The sequence below is a fragment of the Acanthochromis polyacanthus genome, chromosome 6, assembly GCF_021347895.1.
Source record: "Acanthochromis polyacanthus isolate Apoly-LR-REF ecotype Palm Island chromosome 6, KAUST_Apoly_ChrSc, whole genome shotgun sequence".
Lineage (NCBI taxonomy): Eukaryota > Metazoa > Chordata > Actinopteri > Pomacentridae > Acanthochromis > Acanthochromis polyacanthus.
In genome coordinates, this window is record NC_067118.1 from 30,684,008 (window position 1) to 30,707,693 (window position 23,686).

Here is a 23,686-nt window from a genome sequence, read left to right on the forward strand (position 1 = left end):
AAAATATCATAAATGGGCAAACAGAGCTCGCTTCTAATAATGGTAACAGTACACAATACATGACCTCTATTTGTATATTGTGGACTGTGGGAGAGATGGACAGCATATGCATGCAATCAGGAGGAGAGCAGCTTTGAACTGCTGATTCCGTGAAATGGATTTTTTTAATTGGAGTATTTTATGGAAGACTTGTTTGGCGTTAATCCAAATGGTTTCATTTTATTTATGCGGTTTCTTTGCCCGCTCAGCCGGGAACAGGTCACTAAATGACCGCATTCTTATTTTCAGTTCAATTTAGGAGCTCCACCTGACTTGCATATGTCTTTGGAATGTGAGAGGAAACCAGAGGACACCCACGCAAACACAAAGAGAACAAGCAAAACCTCCACCCAGAAAAGACTGAGGGAAAAAACTTAATCCTTTTTCCTGTGTGTATGAGCTGCGAAGGTGTTGCTTTAATACTCAGCGATATGGCTGGGTAGCATTTAAATTTGATACTAGAGGCCTGACAGAACCGGGGTTTGAATGCAAATACACCAATGAAACTGAATCAGATCAGTGAATCTGTGGTTAAAGTCACTCCGGAGACACAATCATGTCTGTCAAAATGTGCTGCTACAGTCAGGTGTGAGTTACTTTAAACTGTACAAAAAAAGAGTTTTTAACTTTTTTTGTTTCCCTGTTTTGGTAAATTATGAATATTTTTGGAAAACCATAGAATACTTTTTTGTTTTATTTTTACAAATAATACTTTTTCTTTTACAATGTGTGACTGTCAATATAGTATGCCATGTTTTTTTAAACCTATTTTTGTGCAGCCCGATCTCACGAGGATTCGTGAAACTGTCACGTAAGTTTTAGTTTCGGTTTCGTGCGCACCAACACGATTTCGTCATGTTTTTCGTGCCGCTCACCACGAAATGCGCACCAATGTATTTTAAACGGCGGACTTTTCGTGCCACTCAGAACGTATTTCAAAAGAATGTGTATATTATATTTTTAATGTAAAACCGTGGCGAATCCAACGCTATATTTTGCATGACATCGTTCCTAAACATAACCCTAACCATAACCATAACCATAACCTAACCATAAGCCGGTGGTACACTTACCAATTTGCATAGGAATTTAAAGAATGTCCGGCGGCCGGCGGCCGCAAACGCGATCACACAAGCAGTATACGCCGATGGACAGCTTAGATCGTCATGAATCCGCCGGTATAAACCACTTTCAGATGTGATTACCACAGCGAAAAACATTTCGTGGTGAGCGGCACGAAAAACATGACGAAATCGTGTTGGTGCGCACGAAACCGAAACAAAAACTTACGTGACAGTTTCACGAATCCCCGTGACACCGGGTTGTTTTGTGGCACCCTTACTGCCAGATTGTCAATTTTTGGGAGGGCTATTTCTTAATTGTGTAATTTAGCATCAAACTGCACGTACAGGAAGCAGCTGATGAACCTCTTTCTACAGCTAGAAAAAATCATCACGTCTACATTTTCTTCTCCAAGCACAGGTGTAAAAATTGTATTCATTTATGGTTTTAGGTTGATTTTTAGATGAGCAAATTCACCTCCTGGCTAGTGGTTTCCACCTGAATCCCCTCTTCATGCTAATCTTTGCTATTGCTTGACAAGAAAGTGGATAAACATATTTACCAAAATGTCCTTCAGAGAATAAATCGGTTAAAGAATAAATCAATAAGTCAGCCTGCAGTTATGCGTTTCATATCAAGCTTTGGACACTTTATAGTTAGTAATGAAAAAACATTGCAGCCATATCCGTGGGTAAAGGATCTATCAGGGGTGCTAACATTTTGCTGATATTTTGATGTAGCAAAACTGAAAAAGCACCTCCTACGGTTCAGCCTTCAGGCTCTATACTTCTTGATAAATAGTTTCTTTCCAGACTGGAATTACTACTACTTACTCTGGCGATGTACAAACAGGAGAAAAGAGAAAAGCTTCTCATACATCACTTGCCACTGATGATCTTTGATCATTCCCATAGGATCCCACAGGCAACACATCTGCTCCAACTTTGCTGCCAGGATGTGATGAGCACAGGCAGCAGCATATCCTTTAATTACTCTGATTTCAACTCTATTTATAAATCTGTTGCCAGATCCTTCTTATGCACAAAAATTCTTTGTTCTTGAGAATGTAAAGAAAAAAAACCCTTTCTTTCCCCCCCTCCCTTTCCCAAGTCCTCTGTGCTCACAAGCCTATCCTGGGCCACTACATCTCATTTAGTATGCTGTTATATCAAACTATGACATCAGCTAGTTCTAATTGTTTCCAGACCAGCCAAGGGCCGAGTTTTCATTTTATTTTCCGTTTCCTAGCTCAGGTCTCAGTCGCTCAGCATCCAGAAAAAGCAGATAATGAGAAACGATGCATGATGTCATGTTAGACAGGACACGCTGCTCCAAAATCTTGTGACCAAGTTTCCAGGAAGTTATCACTTTCCCCCGCAGTTTCCTTTGCTGTCTTTTCCTCTGCTCTGTCTTTTTTTTTTGTTTTTTTTTGTTTTTTTTTACTTCCCCTGGTAATATTCAGGTACTACTTGTGTGAGAATGCACCTGATAAAGACGTGTGTGTGTGTAGCTGACCTGTAGATGCCACTTTGGCCTCATCCCAAGTGTAATGTGTTTAAATTTTCTTAACCTCAAACAAGAAGGAAGAGGAAAAGAGGGGAGGGCATTGAAGCTGAAAGGAGGGGGTGATAGAGTAGGAGCTGAAATGCAGAGAGAACCATATGTATTGAGTTGAAGAAATGGCATTTTATGAGCAGAGAGTGGGCCTCTGCTTGGAATTCTCAATGACATCATTCTGGAGCGGAGTGCTGAGCAGCCAGGCCTCAGGAGATGGAGTGGGCCTTCACCAGACGGGACGACTAGACTGGATCGTAACACTAGAGGAGGAAGAGAGAGACATGGAGGCAGGCAGACGGAGAGAATTACACAGGGCGAGTGTGTGAACAGCTCAGCTTTACCTGGAATTCGTCTAAATAGATCTTTTCAGTAGAACTTTCCTCGACGCTCAAACCGAAGCCGCCCCAAGAGCCTCATGCTGAAACAATCATGACAGACGTGAGGCTTCAAAGCATCACATGCTTGCCTTCAAAATGAGGCCATGATCTTACATCATATCTCATGCACAAACAAATAAACCCGCCGTTCCCTGTGGTCCGCCAGCACCGGGGCGAATATCTAATATCGTGCACATTTCCAAACTGCCACCATGTGAGACTGTTGGGAGGAATGCTGCAAGATAACGAGGATACCACTTTTATTAAACGGGGGATCTTTAATGGGTTTTGTTCAGACGGGGTGGAGGGATTGTGTGATCGACGAGATCTGTAAGTCGAGTCGAGTATCCACAAGGCACCAGCAGCTGTAGCCACCAGAGCACAGGGCCAAGGTCTCAAACTGAAATAGATCAGTTGGCTGGTTACTGTCTGGCTTTCTGCACATAATCATTCTGCCTGAGTCACACATTGCAAGTAAGCCTGTGCACATCCCCTGCTGTGATCCATGACACATGCTAAGATATGCTTACTTTTTTTTGCTTTTAGTAACTGGTGCTTTTGCTTTGTCCCTCATCCCGTGTCTTTCATTGGAAGCCTCGGATGAAAACAGTCCCGGGAAGGTGATCATTTTAGGGGTTCAGGCCTGTAATTAGAAGAATTCAACATCTCCCTCTCGAGACTGCTGTGTGTGTGTGTGTGTGTGTGTGTGTGTGTGTGTGTGTGTGTGTGTGTGTGTGTGTGTGTGTGTGTGTGTGTGTGTGTGTGTGGATGATTGGTGTCCCTGTAAACTGGCTCCATGTGGGAGCCATTCTCCTCTGTTTCCTGTGCCTGTTGTCATTAGATAGAAAATACCTTTGACTTGGGGGCAGTTTACTCCAACCCCCTGCTCTCAGAGGGGTGATTAGTCTCTGGTCTGTCTCAACAACGCTGTGAAGTCCAGAGACAAGACACTGTCAGTTTGGGGTTTGTTTGGAACTGGGAGGAGATCCTGGTGAGCTTTGCACTGATGGTGGTGTTGAAAGTGGTGTAACTTTATCCACCAAATTAAACAATGCTGATTTGAAGGACAATGGAAATAGAAAGGCTACGTGGGAACAACTTCTATACTGGTGTGATTTTCTGCAGCAGAAACGCACAGAATCCTCTCTGGTTCTTTTCTTAGCGCACATCTTAACAGTCGCTTCTCTGCCCTGAAAGGTTCTATTAATAGAGGTGCTCTCTTTTACTTGCCATCTTCTATCTGGTAAATTCCTTTTCTTTTGTGTAGAAAGTGCTAACAAAAGGTTCTTGACATTCAAACACTCCCAAACCCTGTTTCCATTCATCCACTATCTCCCTGTCCTTTTTTTTTTTTTTTGCCAGTGTCTCCTCACACTCATTCCTGTTTTTCTACTATACCTAAATGCACCTAACTGGATTAAGCTCCCTCTCTGGTGTTTCACCACCTTGCTTAATCTTTCACTCCCAGCTCTCACCATCTCAAATCCTCATGTGTTCTCTGATAACATCCCTGAAAAACTTGATTTTTCTGCTTTTCTGTGTCACCCTTCTCCCTGGTCATTTGCATGTCCCTTTTTTTTCCCTTCCTCGCATAGTTAGTGTTCATCTTCTTCTCTCTGTTCCTGCCCGGCTACAGAGCCAGCACACTTTTCACACCCACTTCCCTGCACCCCGCCCCCCTTCCATACGGCTCATGGTCTGGCAGAAACTCACACTCCCCCCGTCTCCCAGCCTCCACCCCCCTTATACTCCTACCAGCCCGGCTCAGCGAGGACAGAGTGGAAGAAAGAGAAAAAGAAGGAGCTTCATTTGTCTGTCAGAGATTGCAGACTGCCGGTTAGTGCTGACCATGTACGCCTACCATCCATAAGCAGCTGCCGTAGAATGGCAACGAAATGGGACCTTCTGCAAGAAGCAGGGAGCTCCACGCTGTAGCTGATGGCAGTTTTGAGATGTGTCTTTCTGTGAGAGAAGCCTTTTGGGCCGTAACGGGCTCTGGCAAGGGGACCTGCTAATGTTTGGAGTACATCGTCCGCTTGGTGCCGGCCAGCATGTGGTGTTTACAGTGTAACTCGGAGAAGACCCAGTCGCTGCTGGAACTGGAGCTGAATGGCTGGTAAGAGTAATGGGAGAGTGTCAAATGTTGGTTTTAGTGTGTTTTGTCGCTGAATGAGGATACACCAGTCAATGTATATGCATTTGTGAAAAGAGCAAGGATCACACACTGCACTGAAGCACGTATTTTGTGTTTTTCACATAACCCACAGCAGAAGATGAACGTAGCAACGTAAAGCTTTAAGATCGTGCAGTCTCTCCATCCAGTTTTGCCTCCATTACAATGGAAAAGAGTACGTCCCCTCTGTGAGTCACTGTATGCCTGAGCTATTATAGTATGTTTAGTCTTACTGTACAGAATCCATCTGTGAGCAGCCCTCCCCCCCCCGCTCGGTTTAAGGGCATTCCTGTGGTGTGTCGTGGCCCTCCCACTTTGTGGCCGTGACTGTATGCTTTTTTTTTGTTTTTTCATAGCTGGATCTTCAAGGGCAGGTGCTGAGCGTCGCGTGGAGGATGGCTCAATTATTCATTACGGAAAAGATAATGACAGTGACTCTGTTGTTGTTGTTGCTGTTGTATGAATCTTGACAGGAGGGAGGAGGAGGGACGCCTTGATCAGACAGAATGAGGCCCGGCAGTTAACAAGGGAATACTATTGAGTTCTGAACTATGTGGACGGCATCTACAAACTGTCAGCCCACTCATCACATTTGCAGCAGAGTACGTTTTAACTAGCCTCATCCGTTCATATCACTGTGGACGATCTGATGCTCAGTGTGACTCGGTGAATGTTGGTAACAATCTCAGCAATAATCAGAAGGCTTTATGTAATGAAAATCTGTTGTCTTATTCATCAAAGTATTGCAGCTGCCGATTATTCTCAGTAGGTTGTGATTGGATTTTGATATCTCTGTGCTTGCACATTGCTATGTAAAGTAGGGCTGCAACTAATGATTAATCTGTTGAATATTATCTGCATTAATTGATTATTTTGTTTATAAAGTGTCAGAAAATGGTGGAAAAATATTAATCGGCACGTCCCGATGTTTTCCAATGTCTTGTTTTGTCCACAACCCAGAGAAAGTCAGCTTATTGTCACAGATGACAAAAAACCTCACAAAACAAGAAAATATTCAAATTTAAGTCCTTTTTTTTTACTTTCTATTCTTAAAAAATACCCAAACCAATTTATTAATAATCAGAATAGTAGTTGGTGAATCAGTTTATAATTAAAAACTAAAAATCGTTGCAGCTCTTATTTAAAGTGACTTTTTACATGCAGATGGCAGTCAGTCATAGCTGACTGTCATTCAGCAGTCAGTTGCACATGCAGCTACATTCAGGTATTCAAAGCTGTTAGTTTCTGGTGAGATAGATGCCAAATGATAGTCTGTGATTTCTAAAGACATCGCTGTCCTGAAACTATCAAACTGAACTACAACTCGCAGTAGCTATCAACCAGGAGCCTTATGAGACTCCAGTCGACTGTATACTGTCTGCTGCAAACTCTCAAGAGCAAAACTGTCAGTCTGCTGGCCAGAGCGGCTTTCTAGTTTGCAGCTGTGTCCAACTCTAAATCCCCGACTCGCTCCTCGCTGTCTTTTTATAGCAGTTGCAAAATCATTCATTAGTGCGGTTATTGGTACTGAAATGACGGCTTCACCCGAGTGTTTACCGGCAAGTTTCACCTTTTTAATGCTGCTAATGTGTTACTGTGTGGTCTCCCAACCCTCTACCTGAAAAATCTATTCCCTCACATCTGTGGGTTGCGATCTGGTGTGTGCGTCAGTGTTTATGAGCTCTCTGAGTCACTTTGAAAGGAGAGAAAACATCTGCTTTTGTTGTGCTTGGAGCACATGTTGTTGCTGCATGTGGAGTGAGCAGTGAGATATGGAAGAGCTGTTTGACTGTAAATAAAGGGTCAGCTCACTGCCTGTGTTTACATACACACATAAAAAAAACTGACTCCTATAAACAGGGAAGTTAAGACATGGAATTTAGTTATGCATTTGCACATGTTGCATCAGTTTTGTTTCTCGTGTTTGATCTGTAACCCCCACATGAAGTTTGAAAACTACTGTAAATTAAAAGATCCAGCATTCTTAGCAGCTATGTTGATACTGCAGCTCGCTTGTGCCAGTACAACAGGGTGTAATGTGCTCTTAAGCAGCATTTATTTCAAACTCTGGCGCATGCCAGCAGTTTAAGGACCCCTCCCAGGGGGGTGACCCGATAGCCGTGAGGTTAGAGCACATAACGCATGGGCACAAGGGCCTTCAAGCAGCCAATCTCTGGTTTGGCTCAAAACTGGCCAGGATCCCCACTGCATGTCATTTCCCCGCTCTTTTTTCCCCCACATTTCCCGTCTCCCTGCATTGTTTAATAAAGGCAAAAATGCCAAAAAAATTACTCCGCTAAGTTGGCTAAATAATCAGGTTCAAAAGAAATCTCCCTATGTTAGCATGATAATTCTTCATCGGATGTTATGTTTACATACACATTTTCCAAATCAGAAGCCTTGCAGAAGTGAGCTGGAACCAGGTTGCTGCAGTGCATGGAAACACATTGCTTGTGGAAAGAGTTTTCTATACACTCTTGGACTTCACAATTGAATTATGCTTCAGTTTGGTTTGTAGACTTCCCTGTGACTTCGCCTGGGAGTTACGCTAGCTCCACACTTCAGCTCTCTTCCTCTGTAGCTCCAGCCTGCACTTCATTAGCCTTCTTCTATTCCCAGAACTCCTGTAGATGTGACTCCTCTTTTCCGGGATGGAGGAATGTTTCTCCCTCAGGTCCGACTGATGGAATGGGTTGAGGCCTGGGCAGGGACCTGGGCCTGTTTGTTCAGGATGTGTCGGGAGGGAAGGAGGGAGGAAAAGAGAGATTGTCGAGCCCCCAACCCCTCCAAATCCCCCGGATCCTGTGGCTGAAAATCACTGCCAGCCACGCTGACGTGCTCACCAATGCCTACATCCGAACTAACGGGGGACTGCTGGTGGATAAAGAGCCAGACGGAGCGACAGTCGGTGCTAACAATGTTAGATCATATTTCAAGGGCTGTACAGTCTCTATTAGGAAGTGGTCATGGGACGGCCATCGCTGCTTCCTCTGTCACCTTTCAACAGTGTTTACACAATCCTCATACATTATGGATTAATCATGTTAATATAAAGGATTACTTGCATTTGAGAGTTCTGCTTGTTCCATTTAGAGTCACGTCTTCTATAGATTAATATCACAGAACTTCGAGCTTCTTCCCCTTTTCCCTCCAACGTCCATCGCAGCTTAAAATATCAGCTCTTAAAAAGCTGCTCTCTCTCTTCCTTTCCCCCACTTTCTCCCCTCCATCATGGGTGACTGACCTCACTCTGCAGAGTATTCAATCACAAGTACAGCAGCACTTATTCTCCCTCTTTTTCTTTCCACGAACCCGCCATCGCACGCTGTCTGGATACGTGGTTGGTAGAGAGTGAAGCAGAAAATGGCAAAATGGACAATGGGTGCTGGTTCGCAGGTTCCACCGGGGGAGAACAAAAGCAGTAGTGTAGTTACAGTTTTGACTTTGTGCCTTGAATGTTTTCGCAGTTGTATGCGTGAGATGGCAAACTCCCAGAGGAGTGAAGCCGCAGCTATTAAAAGCAGCATGCGGTTAGTGTTTACAGTTGTTTGAATTAAACTCAACTCCTATTCCAACAGTGACATTGTCTTATTGCAGACGTTTTAATTTATTTTGATTCGTAAATAATTACACAAGCAATTAGCCAAAACAATGAAAAGGCAATTACTGCACACAAATTAGTACAGAATAAGTTAGCATTTGCTTATTATTCCTAAAGAGAAAGTACAGCTGAGGCATTATTAGATTTGCAGAGTATTTGACAAATTTAAAGATGACCTGACGATGGTGCTAGGTGAAAAGTGAAGGCTTCCTCTTTTGAAGGCAAATGTGTGCACAAAATTTCATGACAATCTGCCCAAAAGTGAACTGACTGAGCGACAAATGGACAATGCTGCGAGCATGGCTATAAATGTTTCTACACAATGAACACGCACGTTGTTTTTTTTCCTCATATTTGTTCACTGTGGTTTCTTGAACATTAAATTTGCACCTTAAACTGAATTACAAGGCCTTTTTCATGTTCATTCCTCTTAAGTCATGCTTGTTTTCCAATTTTAACACAAGTATACTGTTATACCCAAATGGTTGCTTTCATCAGGACTTCATCCAGCTTAGTAATCAAACTTCTAATGAAGAAACTACTAAAGAAAAAAGAAAAAAAAAAACACTACCAGCTGTATTTTGGTGCTGTGACAGCGTGCAAGGTGTGACTTTTAACTCCAGGGATGGCGGCTTTGCAGTTTGTCATGGCAGATGGTGCTGGAGATCTGTCCCAGTGGCGTTTATGCAATGAGCTATGATTTTCATTGTGTTATTCCAGATCTGGTGTTGTTCCAGCAGTATGAAGGCTTTCTCCTCTGGTCCTGTTGCGGTGTGCTAGTCTGCACTTAAGCATTGTGTGTATTTACTGCCCTCAGAGAGTGAGCATTTACTTACGTGAAGGTTTTTGTGTCTCGGTGGCCTCGGCTGACCTTGAATGGGCCATCATCCACTCGGTGAGCCGTTTGAAGTGCAAGACTCCACTCAGCTGCAGCATTCGGAGGAAATTAACAGGTGTGCTGCTACTAGGACATGGTATTATTTCCATTTGCATCCAAGCACCATCTTAGCTGTTGGAATTGGACTGAATATATTCTGCTGCTGATTCTCACAATAATTGGTGGCAGTTTGGCAGCCGCATCAGACCAGCATGTTTTAATATTTCACACTCAGATGTTTGGTTGAAAAGCATCAGCGCCTTGTTCTGGGAAAACGATTTTTCTTGAAAACTCAAGCGTCTGAAGTATTTACAAAGAAGGAAAGTGGCTCATGTAGAAGTCATTTATAATCAGTTGCTTTAACCTTTGCAACTCTATTTATTTGGTTGTACAATTTACAAAGCATTTTTATGTTTTATTGCACTTTCTTAGTTGGTTAGGAATCAGTCAGATGTAGTCCCCTCAACCACAAGCAGTTTTTAGGTGTTTTTTGCTCATGTCACATTTTATGTCACTGCTGACCTGTTTTTACTGCAATATAAAGTCTTACACATCTATGGAATCAGCACAACCATGGCTAGAAGTAGAGAGAACTCAAAGATGTCTTTTGTGCTGAATAGCATGCAATCATAAAAAAGAGCAAGAGTTGAATATCTTTGTTAATTTTGTACAAATTGAGAAGAAAAACTGGAATTGGCATGAGCAATGTTTTTCTATGTGTCACCAAGTGTCACAGATATTGGAAATAAGAAGGTGGCTCTGCATGCTATACATAGATAATATATTTTTACTTGTTACATTTTTATTTTGTGTCCTGCTCTGTTTGCACAGCCTGCAGTTCAGTCGAAAAGTACCTGAATTTTTGTCGCTTAACTCTTAGCCGCCAGTAAATCAGCAAAAAAATCACCATTGCAGTGAGGGGGGCAGAATTTTTATTTTTCTACAGAATCTGTTCAGTGCAAACGGTTAATTTTTGGAAAAATTTAAACATGATTTTGAGTGATTCTGATGAAAAAAATCACAATTTTGAGCTTATATATGGATAATTTTCTGACTGAACGGCATGTGCCACTGATGAGCACTTCAAGGAAGGTTAGAAAATTTTAAAATTCTTTCTGTTTTACACAGTTTCCCTGTCTAACAAATGGTGTGGTTTTGATGGGCTTTTTTTTTTTTTTTTTTTTTTAACATAACATGCCTTACAAACCCACCGGTGTGTTTTGGGGCTCAGACAGTTTTTATAGTATAGCATTATAGCAGCTGAGATGTCTTTTATTAATCATAAGCAGTAAAAAAAACATGAATAAATGTCTTTTGTTACTGACATGGTGTGCTGAGTAGGGTTACAAATGAAACAATCTGTGTTTCGTTAAGAGCAAGACTTCCTGTTCGAGAGTCAATGTCGGGTTTACTCATACATATGCGATTTGAACTCCTGACCACGTTCAGTTCCACTTTTTTTCTGTTTGCTGGTAGGCAGTTGTAGCTGAAAGTAGATTTCAGGCTTCTAATGAAGGAAGTGAGTTGTGTACACTGTATGGGTGTGTCAAGTCACAGTTCAAACACGTTGCTGCCAGTGAACTGTGCACGGACTGTACCTTGAAGGAGAAGAAATGTTAGCTGGTGTGGTTCATCCACGTCTATTTCTAAGGGACTCTGTACAGTTGTATTTGCTCTGTCGTTCTGCTCTAAACTGGACTTTGTATCATCAGCGTGTCGTTACTCCTGCAGACATGGTGTAATTCCTGCTGGTCACTGATTGGCCCTGAACGTGGCATAAACTCTGGTTTTCCTGGAGGAGCCTGTGTACTCTGGACTTGACTTGACTGAAAGAATGGTGGACAAGATCTGGAGAAAGAGCTGGCAATTTATAGAAAGTAGACGGTCTTTTCGCAACAAGCAGCCTTCTTGTAATGCGTCAGAATGTAAGAGTGAGTGAGTAAACGCTTGTTTTTTTTTTCTCACTGTTTGTTTAAGAGATGATCACACAAAGACAGTTGGCTGCTGGATATGTTTAACATTTGGAGAGTGTGTACGTGGCATTCGTATTTTCTGATTGTGGTACATCAAAATCTAAAGAAGACTATTTTTAATAGTAACTTCTATTGAAGTGTGTATCTGTGTCATATAGCTTGTGATTGAATGAAATGTGGGTTATGCTGTTTATCCTGAAGTTGCAGGATCAGCATGTCCCAGATATGACAATCACTAATTTACACACATACACACGGCAATTCACTTTTTAATGCAATGTCAACTGATTTCAAGAATAAAAAACTTGCACATTAAGTCCCTGCAGTTGAGCTACAATGACACAGATTGCTGTGAATTTTGACCTGATAGTATTTCAATCAGTTTCTGACAAAACCATGAAATCTTCATAGTCTGACTTTCTTTCAATAATCCAATCATCCCTTTGCTCTCATTGCAGTGTGGAAGGAGATGGACGGCCCGGTGAGAGCGGTCCTTCCTTGGATGGTGGAGCTGGCTACGGCCAGGGCCCCGTGACTCACGGCTCAGCCATCAGCCCCGACCGATTCGACGGCCAACTTTACAGCCACGGGGTCCAGCCTGGTCCTCAGAGGCCCCGTCGACCCAAACTCCAGCACTCACAGTCCATCCTCCGTAAGCAGGCTGAGGAGGAGGCCATCAAGCGTTCTCGCTCGCTCTCTGAGAGCTATGAGCTCTCTGCTGACCTCCAGGATAAACAGGTACGCCAAAGTAGCCTAACTAAGCAGTTGGTTTTCCATAAGATAGTGATTGTGTGGCTGTGTGAAATTATTCTTGATATGCAGCTCATTTTTAGGTTGTCACAGAGCCACTGTCAACTGGGAGAAGCTAATTATCAGTGACAGTTTGAATGATGACTTTATAGACCATCTACAGCTAAGAAAGCCAATTAAATATCCCCTCAGTGGCACCGTTTCATAGTTAATTCATTCTGGTTTTTTTCTAGGTGGAGATGCTGGAGCGTAAATATGGTGGACGATTCATAACTCGCCATGCAGCTCGCACCATTCAGACGGCCTTCCGTCAGTATCAGATGAACAAGAACTTTGAACGTCTCAGGAGCTCCATGTCGGAGAACCGTATGTCCAGACGCATCGTTCTCTCTAACATGAGGATGCAGCTCTCATTTGAGGGCCCTGAAAAAGTGCACAGCTCCTATTTCGAAGGGAGGCAGGTGTCCATGACGGAAGACGGCACCCCGCTGTCCATGGTGCAGTCTGAATGTGGCGATATAGAGGTCCACCAGCAGGCCAACATGGCTTCTCACCCGGCACCTCAGAGCGACCTGACGGATGCCATCACGGAGCTGGAGGACGCCTTTTCCAGGCAGGTCAAGTCTCTGGCCGAGTCGATAGATGACGCTCTGAACTGTCGCAGCCTCCAGGGGGATGAGGGTCCCGACCCGGAGGCCATGGGCTGCTCCGAGGTGGAGGGGGACGTGCCCTATCAGGTGAAGTCCCACCGCAGGGCAGCTGGACGGATGCACGATGAAACGATGGCATCCTACAGCGATGTGACTCTGTTCATCGATGAGGAGGACATGTCCCCCTCGATCGCTCTGTCGAGGTCGGGGGACCAGCCTTCCAGCACAGAATCAGACTTACGCTTGCGGTCGGTCAACTCCTCCCAAGAATATTGGCCTATTGACCCCAAAGATGAGGGTCGTGACACAGACACAAGCTGCCGCAGCACTCCTTCGCTGGAGTGCCAAGAGCAGCGTCTTAGAATGGACCATCTGCCTCTGTTGACCATAGAACCTCCTAGTGATAGCTCTGCGGAGCTCAGTGATCGGTCCGACCGCGGCTCTGTCAAACGGCCGCCCGTGTATGAACCTCACGGCCACATCGTGACGTCATCCCAGGCGAGCCCCAAACACATTTCCCACGGTCCCCCGCCAAGAGCTCCGTCCCGTGACGATGACGCGCCCCTGCGCCACCGTCACCGCCAGCTAGAGAGCCACTTGGCCATCAACGGCTCAGCTAACAGACAGAGCAAGTCAGAATCGGACTTCTCTGACGGGGACAATGACAGCATCAACAGCACATCGAACTCGAATGACACCATAAACTGCAGCTCCGAGTCCTCATCCAGAGACAGCCTACGAGAGCAGACGCTAAGTAAACAGACTTACCACAAGGAGACTCGCAACAGCTGGGATTCGCCCATCTTCAGCAATGACGTGATCCGCAAGAGACACTACCGCATCGGCCTGAATCTCTTCAACAAGTAGGTGCTTAGCTCTGAACAGAGGCTTGGCCAACTGGCACAATAAACTACAATCAATTGTGTTCCAGTCAAATATGAAGATATTTCCATGAGAGAAGAAACTAGGAGAGTAAATAGATTTGTGTGTATGTGACAAACAGTGTGATTTACAAACTACTGAGATTCAAATTGACACAATGACATTTGATTAATGAGCGTTTTGACGAAAGTGTTTGTTTTGGGGCTGTGATAATGTTCAGCCACATTCGGTGTAATGTGGCTTAATTAACATATTTCATCAACAGTTATGGATGACACGACGTGGCGCATCTGTTTGCTCGAGTTCTGGAGGACTCCTTCTAGTTGTTCTTAAAGCTTATTCATAGAACGACTCAATGAAGAATTAACACACGGTTTTAAAAGTGGCTAACTTGCCTCAAGAAATCACTAATATGTATTTTCTGAGAATTAAAGGTTAAGCAAATATATTACATATGATTTTCTGCAGGACTAAAGTATCTCTCCATACATTAGAAACATACCATTCTTGGCCATTTTGAATTTTCCAGAAAGCCAGAGAAGGGCATCCAGTACCTGACTGAGAGGGGATTCATCCCTGACACACCGGTTGGTGTTGCTCACTTCCTGCTGCAGAGGAAGGGGCTGAGCAGGCAGATGATTGGGGAATTTCTGGGCAATCGACAGAAACAGTTCAACAGAGATGTCTTGGAGTAAGTATGAGATAAGATTTGCTTCCCCTCCATTTTTCCTAAATTAGATGAAGTGAAGGATGCGATTATTCTAAATGAAACTATGCACAATCCAAAAACACGCTTACAGAGAAAGTACATAGCAAAGCACCTGGGCCATTGCTAGGATTAATTTAATAAGAGAAAAGAACAAGAGAGTCAAGCAAAGATCCTGCAGTTGATAAAAATGATTTCTGGCACAAATACATCTCGAATTCCCTCCTTTTTAGACAATCAAATATCCTCTGTGATAGAATCTGGGTCAAACAGTTGCTGTAAAGATATCAAAGAACTGGTGGCGAGCAGAAAAACTGTACCAGCTATGTTTGAATTTTAATTCCGTTTTCTCTCCCCCCACAGCTGTGTGGTAGATGAAATGGACTTCCAGGGCATGGAGCTGGACGAGGCCCTCAGGAAATTTCAGAACCACATCCGTGTCCAGGGTGAAGCGCAGAAGGTGGAGCGGCTCATCGAAGCCTTCAGGTTGGGCTGAGCACTGACATATGCATTTAAGTAATGTCTAATACACCGATACAGAATAAAAGCAACCATGAATGAAACTGGATCATGTGCCACAAAAGCATAACACTGAACACAATGCTTTTAAGCCATATTTAAAACGCCGTCATGGTTCCTCACAGCCACTTAGCAAATTATTGGTGCATAACCAGAACAGCGAGTTGCAGCTTTACTTCTGCTTTCTTCAGTCAGTGTTGAAAACATTTCCTCACTACATGCTTTGTAATCCAGTTGCGGTTGTAAGTGGAGACAACTGACATTGTTCTCCTGTCTCATGTCCGCAGCCAGCGTTACTGCATCTGTAACCCCACCGTGGTGCGGCAGTTCAGGAACCCAGACACCATCTTCATCCTGGCCTTCGCAATCATCCTCCTCAACACCGACATGTACAGCCCCAATGTCAAGCCCGAGAGGAAGATGAAGTTGGAGGACTTCATCAAGAATTTAAGAGGTAAAATAAATAAATGAAACAGTGTTTGCGAATACATAGTTTCAAAACATGTCTTAAAACAAATATTACAGTTTCTTTTACATTCTTCAAAACGGCATTCCATTTATTTGTAGTTTCATTGTCACATAGAGTTAACTATCTAAACCCGAAGCACTTTTTCCTGTTTTTTTTGCTCCTTTTTATTCACTGTGGACTCATATAGCAGCAATATAAAGTCCTGCACCTGTATGGAAACAGCAAAATCGTGGCTACAAGCAGAGAATTTTAAAATATCATCTGCACAGAAGAACTCAGTCAAAATGTCATGAATAATAAAATGGCAAAAATCAAGAGTTCAGTTTCTTTAAATAAATTTCAGTAAAATTCCCCGGTGAGGGATCAATAAAGTTAATCTTATTTTTGATCATTTATTTTACAATAAAATAGTCTAAATAAAATCAGCATGTACACGATTTGTGCCTACAAGTGTTACTATTACTGTAAAGTAATGGCAGCTCTACAAACTGTAGATATTTTATGACTTCGATTTTTATTTTAGGTCCATACCCCAACCTCTTTTATATACACAGCCTGCAGTTCAGCCAAAAAGTCCCTGAATTTTTGCAATGTGACTGAGGATCATACCTAAAACATTCGTGGCTTTCTGGTTGCACAGAGAACTGCAGATTTTTTTCATTCTTCAGAGAATATGGTTGGTAGAAAAGATTTCTTTTTGGCAATTTTTTAAATGACACGTAGAATAAAATGATTTTTAACTAAATATCACAATTTCAAGCTCAGATTTGTTTAATTTTCCTGGTAGAATGATACATCACAGATGATTAGTTCAAAGGCCATTGGAAACCTTGGAAATTCAACATTTTTTTTCAGTTTATAAAGTTTCTGAAATGTAATGATTTTCTTCAGACAGCATGGTTTCACAACCCACCACCAGGTTTGGGGTTAAAGCAACTCTTTCATTAATATCTCCTCTCGTTCCACTAATTTCAAATCAACTTATTTACTCTTGTTCTGATATTCTGCCATAACCAATAAGTTTGATTATAAATTAAAACATTCCCCTTTTAACCCCTGTTAGTATAAATGGTACAGTGGCTGAGCTCTTCTGTGTTCCAGGTGTGGACGATGGAGAGGACATACCTCGGGAGACTCTGGTTGGTATCTATGAGAGGATTCGTAAGCGAGAGCTCAAGACAAATGAAGACCACGTCTCACAGGTGCAGAAGGTTGAGAAGCTCATTGTGGGAAAGAAACCGGTGAGTAATGTTGATTCTCTTCCTACTAAGCTCACAAAGATGTTAGCTGGATTTCTCATTTTTCACTTTCACTGCAAGGAAAGACATAAATCTTTGTGGCATCTTTGCCAATAAGATGTAAACAGTGATGATTATTGTTTAGTTAGTCCTCACACAGACTAGAATAATCTTTTATAAGTAACATAGCCACTTTTCTACTTAGCCCTAATCCCTAAATTACAGTGTTTACGTCACAGAGGGAACAGGGGGATAGAGAAAAGTCCTTTGGGTAGGACTGTGAGAAACGGGAAACGCCTGGGTTGAGACCTTCACGCTGGTGATTTTAACACACCCAAAGCCCTTGAAAGATGCCCAGTGCTGCAGTCTGAAGAAAAATGGGCACATGCTGCTATCTTAGCACATCATAGGGCCTCCATAGTTTCAGAGAGAGAGGCTACTGGTGTGCTTGAACACAGCTAAACCACAACTGTTGCAAAAGTTGTTTGAACCCGTTTCATTCAATTATTGTCAGTTTATTTCTTTGTGTGTATACCGGACCAAATCTGTTGACTCTGACTGTACTCCGTTGATGCCAAGAGTGTCAGCAGAAGCAGCATTTCTGCTGTATTCTGCAGGAAATAATGTCTCTGTCATGTGTGAAGGTTAAAAGTGTGATTAACCTGTGCAGCCTCGGGGAGAGTCTTGTCTTGCACAGGGGACTTTTTCTCATTCTGATTCCAGTGGAATGGAGTCACTTCTGCTCTGCCAGTAATAATTGAATGTATTGAAAAATGATCCCTTGTCACCATTTAGCAGCATAATTAAGGAGGGCAGTTGGTAAAACACTTTAACATAATAACCACATTGGAATTTCTTCCCTTCATAATCCAGTCCAGTAGTGCTGCACTGAGAGGGCTTCTAGGGGAGGATCTGTTTTTAACATCATTACAGATTACCTCAAGTACAGCAGCAAAGAAAGGTCTCCACCCTGTGTACAGAACCGATGAGGTGCATGCATCTACATGGTCACTTTAACATTTGCACCGTCTTTAAGGGCAAATCCTGATTTAGTTTCATTAATAACTGGGAGAGACAATTTTTTTGTCATGAGGAGCAATAGTGTGAATCATAATAACAAAAGCTGCATAAAACTTCTTTTCTGTCCTTGGTTTTTAGATCGGATCACTCCACCACGGTCTGGGATGTGTAAGTAGATCTAATTATAAATATTTAATTGTTTTGTTCATTATTTCACTACAAGTTGGTTAACCTAAACCAGCAAAATTTTGGTGTGAAGCATCACTTCGGTTAGTGAGAGATAAGTGGTCAGTGTTGGACCTTGAAGACAGACTGAACAGACATAAATCCTGAGGTGGCATTGAGCTGCAGTGTTTACACATTCTGTGCTTAACAGTGTGTCTATGACTGAAACCCACGGGGGTGCACTATGAAGCAAGATTTATGGGTTAGCGAAGTATGTTGAGTTCAAAGTCAGAGCTTTCAATGTCACAGGGGTGGCTGTCGTTCAACTTCAACTCCACCGTTACGCTGCATAGCAAACGTGATCTGGAGGAGTTTCTGTGCAGAGTTTGGAATTTACATTGGCTGTAAGAGGCGTCTCACTTTTAGCAATTTGTTTCCTGACAATTACTATGATCGATACAGATTCTCTGTTAGGGAATATGTTTTATCTGCCAACCTGCTGAGCCATACGTTACTGAAACCACTGAATGAAGCCGTACAGTTACAGTCTCACACTGTATGTGTTGCGTTTCCCTGGAACCTATATACGTTCAGTTAATGGTGCAGAAAATGCATAAATTTGTTTTTCAGTTTTCCTGATTAGCTGCCAAATCTATTTTACATTGCACAAACTGCAGCTTTTTATATTTATTACAGATGTTATTCATTCAGTAGCAAAAACTACAGTAATATCCTTCATTATAAGGCAGTGTCGGCCCTATACGGACTTCTTCAATATCAAGTTTTGATGAATGAAGTTTGAAGTTTAATATCTCCAGTGTGCAGCTATCATGTTGAAAAAAATAAATATAATACATTACACAATTATTAGTTTTTGCCCTGCATTCTTCTCTTGCATCATTTGCTGTTGCTGCACTTTTCCCCGTAAAAATCTTTTCAATTCTATATAGCTCTGCATTCTAACAATCTGCTCCTCTGACAGAGAGTGCACATGACCGGTCCATTCAGTGTAGACGAAGAATCACATGATCTGTTAAAACGCCCTCTTTTATGTGACTGCAAACAGAGTTGGAAGAAGACAGCTTAGATAACAAAGAAAGTTTACAACCACCATTATGATACCTGTCGTCTCTAACTGGGGTTTTAAGTTTCGTTCTACAAAGAAAGCCTGATCATGTCAAAGTTGCTTCATGGTACAGCCCTCAGATCTTCAAAGCAGGAGATATGCCCTAACACTGCACTGGTAGTACATTAGTTTGTAATCCATTAATGCTAAGTATACTGGTACTACCTTCTTTGTATCTCAGGGTGCCTAAAAATTCAGGTTAAAAGTTGAAGAGTTTACATCAGTGCCTATGGAAACCGCAATAGAAATGAAGGCAACATTGCTCCTGTTTCATGCAGTTAAACTGTACTCATGAAACAAAAGCAACATGTGTTAAAATGACAACAAACGAAGCATGGCGTTTTATTTTTTATCCCCATTAGTTGTTACTTTGAGGAAAAACTTCCGTCCTAGTTTCCATTTTAAAATATACAGAATAAAAATTTCAACAAGGCCATTTTTTCCTGTAGTTAGTCGTTATGATGTTAGTTTGTTGATCTATAATAATACACGTGTCCTGATATTTTAAAAAATGAATAGACTCAGTGAAGGAATTATCCATCTTCACATTTATTAGTCTCCTAATTTCTTAGAGAACTATTGATTATGTTTATTCATTTATATATTGGATCATACACAGTCGATAGTTCGTCATTACTCATTCTCATGAGTTTGTTGTTCTTCTTCTGATCTTTTTATGGGATTACCACAAAGAAAATAAAGTCTATCATCTTTTAATGGGACACATTAAATTTGATCATCTAATGACATAAATGCATTTTTTTTTTTCACATCGCCACAAATAGCTTCAAGGATCAGAAACATAGACACGGAATACATCAGTCATCCCTTGGCTATAACTTCTTTAAATTCTTCTTAGTGGAAGAGCAACTTCTGTTCCTTATTACGCCATCGACTGAGGCCATAATTATCTCTGAAGTGTATCTGTGCTGTTTCCTTCTGCCTCGTAGGTGCTGTCGCTGCCCCATCGCCGACTGGTGTGTTACTGCCGCCTGTTTGAAGTGCCAGATCCCAACAAGCTCCAGAAGTTGGGCCTGCACCAGCGGGAGATCTTCCTCTTCAATGACCTCCTAGTGGTAAAAGCCCTCTCTTCCCCTCTAATCTCCTCTCCTCTAATCCCCCCTTCTCCTCTCCAACCCTCATGGTATTCTCTCTGCATAATTTCAGGTAACTAAGATATTCCAGAAGAAGAAGAATTCGGTGACATACAGCTTCAGACAGTCTTTCTCTCTGTACGGGATGCAAGTCATGCTGTTTGAAAATCAGTGTAAGTGTCTCCGTTTTATTCCGTCCATACATCCCTTCTGCATGTTTGCTGACAGTGTTTACCTCCCGAGGTTTGATCTAGCACAGTAGCACATCCAGCAGAAATGGGCAGTCAACCCAATGGGCTGTGACATTGTTTATACTCTCTAAACTTCACACAGATTCGGCCAGTGTGTTTTGCCTCCATTTTGATCAGTCGCCTTTTTTGTAAATGCCTCTCCCTGTCTGTTTGCCATTTCCCCAGATTACCCAAATGGGATCAGACTTACATCAGCGATACCAGGTGCAGACATCAAAGTGCTCATCAACTTCAATGCGCCTAACCCTCAGGACCGCAAGAAGTTCACAGATGACCTGCGAGAGTCCATCGCAGAGGTCCAGGAAATGGAGAAATACAGAATAGAGTGTGAGCTGACTTCTTCCCCTCCCATCCCCCCTTAAGTCTTTTCTACCTCAGACTATGTGAAGCAGAAACAGGGCATGGTCCTCATTACTCAACTGCAGTAGTGTACAAGGGAGAATGTTTACAGAGTTCACAGGATGGCTACCAGAAGGGACAGCAGGTTACTCTGGACACTCAAAGATGTCTGAATTGTCGCAAACAAGACAAAAAAAGATGTCAAAATGTATTCATATTGGATTCCTCGTTCAGTTTCAGACAGTGAAAGGTGGCTGACTAGACGTGAGGAAAGTTTAAAAGTCGTTCCCTGGCCGGAGTGAGACGTAAAACCGCTGCCACTTACCTCAGTCTTTCCATGGCTCCTTTCCACAGCTGAGCTGGAGAAACAGAAGGGGGTGGTGAGGCCCAGCATGTCGCAGAGCTCCGGTCTGAAGAAGGAAGCTGGCAACGGCAACATGAACCGTGCCAGTCTGGATGACAGCTACGCCATGGGGGAGGGCCTGAAGAGGAGCGCCCTCAGCAGCTCCCTGAGAGACCTCTCTGAAGCAGGTATAGCCAAAATGTCTTTGTTCTTAACAGCTGGTTCTTTATTGGAGAATAGAACGTACTCTCCTTCTGTCATCCACCTCTCTGTGATGATATCAAGGGGATAAAAATAGCAAAATGTTGTTTCACGGCACCATACATTGATTTTTAGAGTCCTCCCCTTTAAATCCATTATCTAACTCCCTCATGATTGGATGGTTTGGTCTGAACGGTGTTTCCTTCGATGTTTAACGTGCTTTGTTCTCAGCATTCTTTGTTTTAGAGAGACTTAAGGTCTGCTCCAACGTTCCACGATTAAAAGACTGAATACAGACCTACTTGAGAAGAGGTTTAGCGTTGCAGTTTTTCTAGATTTGTCTTCTCAGTGATGAATGAAATTGACAGGCAGTTCTCACCCTTGTTCATTTGGATGAGTTTATTTACCGGCATTTCCATCCATGTTTTGAATCCTCACTTCTTTCGTTACTCAGCACTTTTACATTCTTGAGTTTGTTTTCTCCAACGACATTTCATAATGGTCTGTTTCTTTATATCCGGAACTCATGTGTATCATTTCCTCTCGCGTATATTTGTGAGCCAAACAAATCAGTGCTGCTGTGTACCATCCTTTAAGCAGCGACGAGAACAAGATTTAGGCGTTAACAGTCATTTCATATCCATGAATATCAGTGTTTTACACAGCTGCTGTCTCTGAAGCAAGAATACATCTCATTCATTACAGATAACCGCTATGCGAAGTTATCAGGTGATTAACTTGATAACAAAATGAAATCCAGTTAGGGGGTCTGCCTCACTGTTGGTAATATGATCTGCTTTGTTCTTATGATCACTACCTCAATGGGAAATGATAGGTCAGACAGTGAAGAAGTCTAGAGAAGTCTCTCTGCCCTCCTGTCTCCTGCGTTTTTCGATGCAGGATGTGGCATGTTATAGTGGGGTCATTTAAAAGTGTTTTCTTTTTTTTCTTTCCTGCCATACTCCATTCCATGTGTATTTACTGTGTTATGTCCATACACATCAGGGATTTTCCTGTTTATGTGTAATTATTGGTCATATATCATTGGCTGAGTGTGCCTAACAATGGCAAAAGTGCTCTGTCCACCCTCAGACCTGTATATGCCTGTACATTCCATGTGCAGCAACCACTGTATTGCTTTTAATGTGTCCCCTCCTTTGTGACTATCACTGAGACCGACTTTTCGCCAACCCTGACCTGTATGAAAATCTTGTTAGGAATGAATGACAAAAGAATCTTGGGAAAAGCTTGTTTTGGCATCAATCTTGTTTGAGGTTTTTTGAGAAATAGGTGGCAAGTCTTTTGGTAAAATTCCCTACAGTGGATGTTAGCTTGGCCTATAAGACGTCTTGCTCATGGAGCCCATATTGGTTGAGACTTATGCAATGAAAATTTTTAAGTATTACCCACTTACTTAGCTTCTGGTTTGAAGTGCGGTTGTAAAAATGAAATTAGCAAAAATTCAATGCAGCTTTAGCTTTTAGTTTCCAAACTGAGCGAAGACTTCACCGTAAAAGAAAACCACCGTACCACCTGTCAACCACCACCTTCTCAGACCTGAATGCCCCCCCCCCCCTTCTTCCCGCCCATATTTTGGACCTTACTCACAGTCACAATCCACTGCATTGCCCCCTACGGGACTGGTGGGCAGCCTAAACGTCTGTAGTCGATCCAGAAGTGCTGTCGATCTCTAATCTCTGGTATTGCATGTCTCGGGCAGGCAAGCGGGGGCGTCGCAGCAGTGCAGGATCACTAGACAGCAATATGGAAGTAAGTTGGAAGCAGCTGGTATCCAAGCTACTCTCTATGTGATGATGTGCACTGTGAAACACTCCATTTATTTTTGGTCTTACACCTTCTTTGCTTCATAGACTCAGTCCATTTGTTTGGATCATTTATTTTTATTCCTGGGATGCCTTATAACCTGCTTGCCTCAGTTAGTGTGCATGCATGGGTTGCCTGCCTCTGATCCTGCCCCTTTTTGGAAGCCAGAGATCTCCTGTTTTGGTCATGTTATATGACCAATATACACTGTACCTTCAAGCAAGCATGACTCTACTAATGCCTCCTCTGACCCCCTCCCCCTTTGTCGCCTGTCTCTGTCTTTCATTCAATCACATCCAAGCGGTTTTCATTTGGTTCTTCTCTTTGGCAGGGTGGTAGCTCTGAAAGTACATTAGGAAACTGTCCACCTCTTGCAGCCCTTCTCCCTGTCTGGGTCTTTCTTTCTTTTTTCTCTCTCTCTTATCCGCAACCTCTTTTAAATGCTGTAGG

At 42.6% G+C, this 23,686-nt stretch overlaps 1 protein-coding gene across 7 annotated transcripts in view; it reads left to right on the plus strand.

Annotated features, from left to right (window-relative positions):
• Positions 1–23,686, plus strand: part of LOC110957379 (IQ motif and SEC7 domain-containing protein 1-like) — a 97,854-nt gene that overhangs the window by 69,585 nt on the left and 4,583 nt on the right. For 4 of the 7 annotated variants that reach the window (XM_051948944.1, XM_022203356.2, XM_022203358.2 and 1 more), the window contains 12 exons: positions 12,118–12,397; positions 12,643–13,922; positions 14,471–14,632; positions 15,011–15,133; positions 15,454–15,620; positions 16,737–16,876; positions 18,032–18,061; positions 20,135–20,260; positions 20,352–20,451; positions 20,695–20,856; positions 21,223–21,399; positions 23,133–23,182. In XM_051948944.1, the coding sequence (XP_051804904.1) occupies positions 12,118–12,397; positions 12,643–13,922; positions 14,471–14,632; positions 15,011–15,133; positions 15,454–15,620; positions 16,737–16,876; positions 18,032–18,061; positions 20,135–20,260; positions 20,352–20,451; positions 20,695–20,856; positions 21,223–21,399; positions 23,133–23,182 (2,797 nt within the window). Of the gene's footprint in view, positions 1–4,880; positions 5,152–11,505; positions 11,622–12,117; positions 12,398–12,642; positions 13,923–14,470; positions 14,633–15,010; positions 15,134–15,453; positions 15,621–16,736; positions 16,877–18,031; positions 18,062–20,134; positions 20,261–20,351; positions 20,452–20,694; positions 20,857–21,222; positions 21,400–23,132; positions 23,183–23,686 lie in introns of those variants that run through there. The other 3 variants (XM_022203359.2, XM_022203357.2, XM_051948947.1) reach the window with 3 other exon arrangements.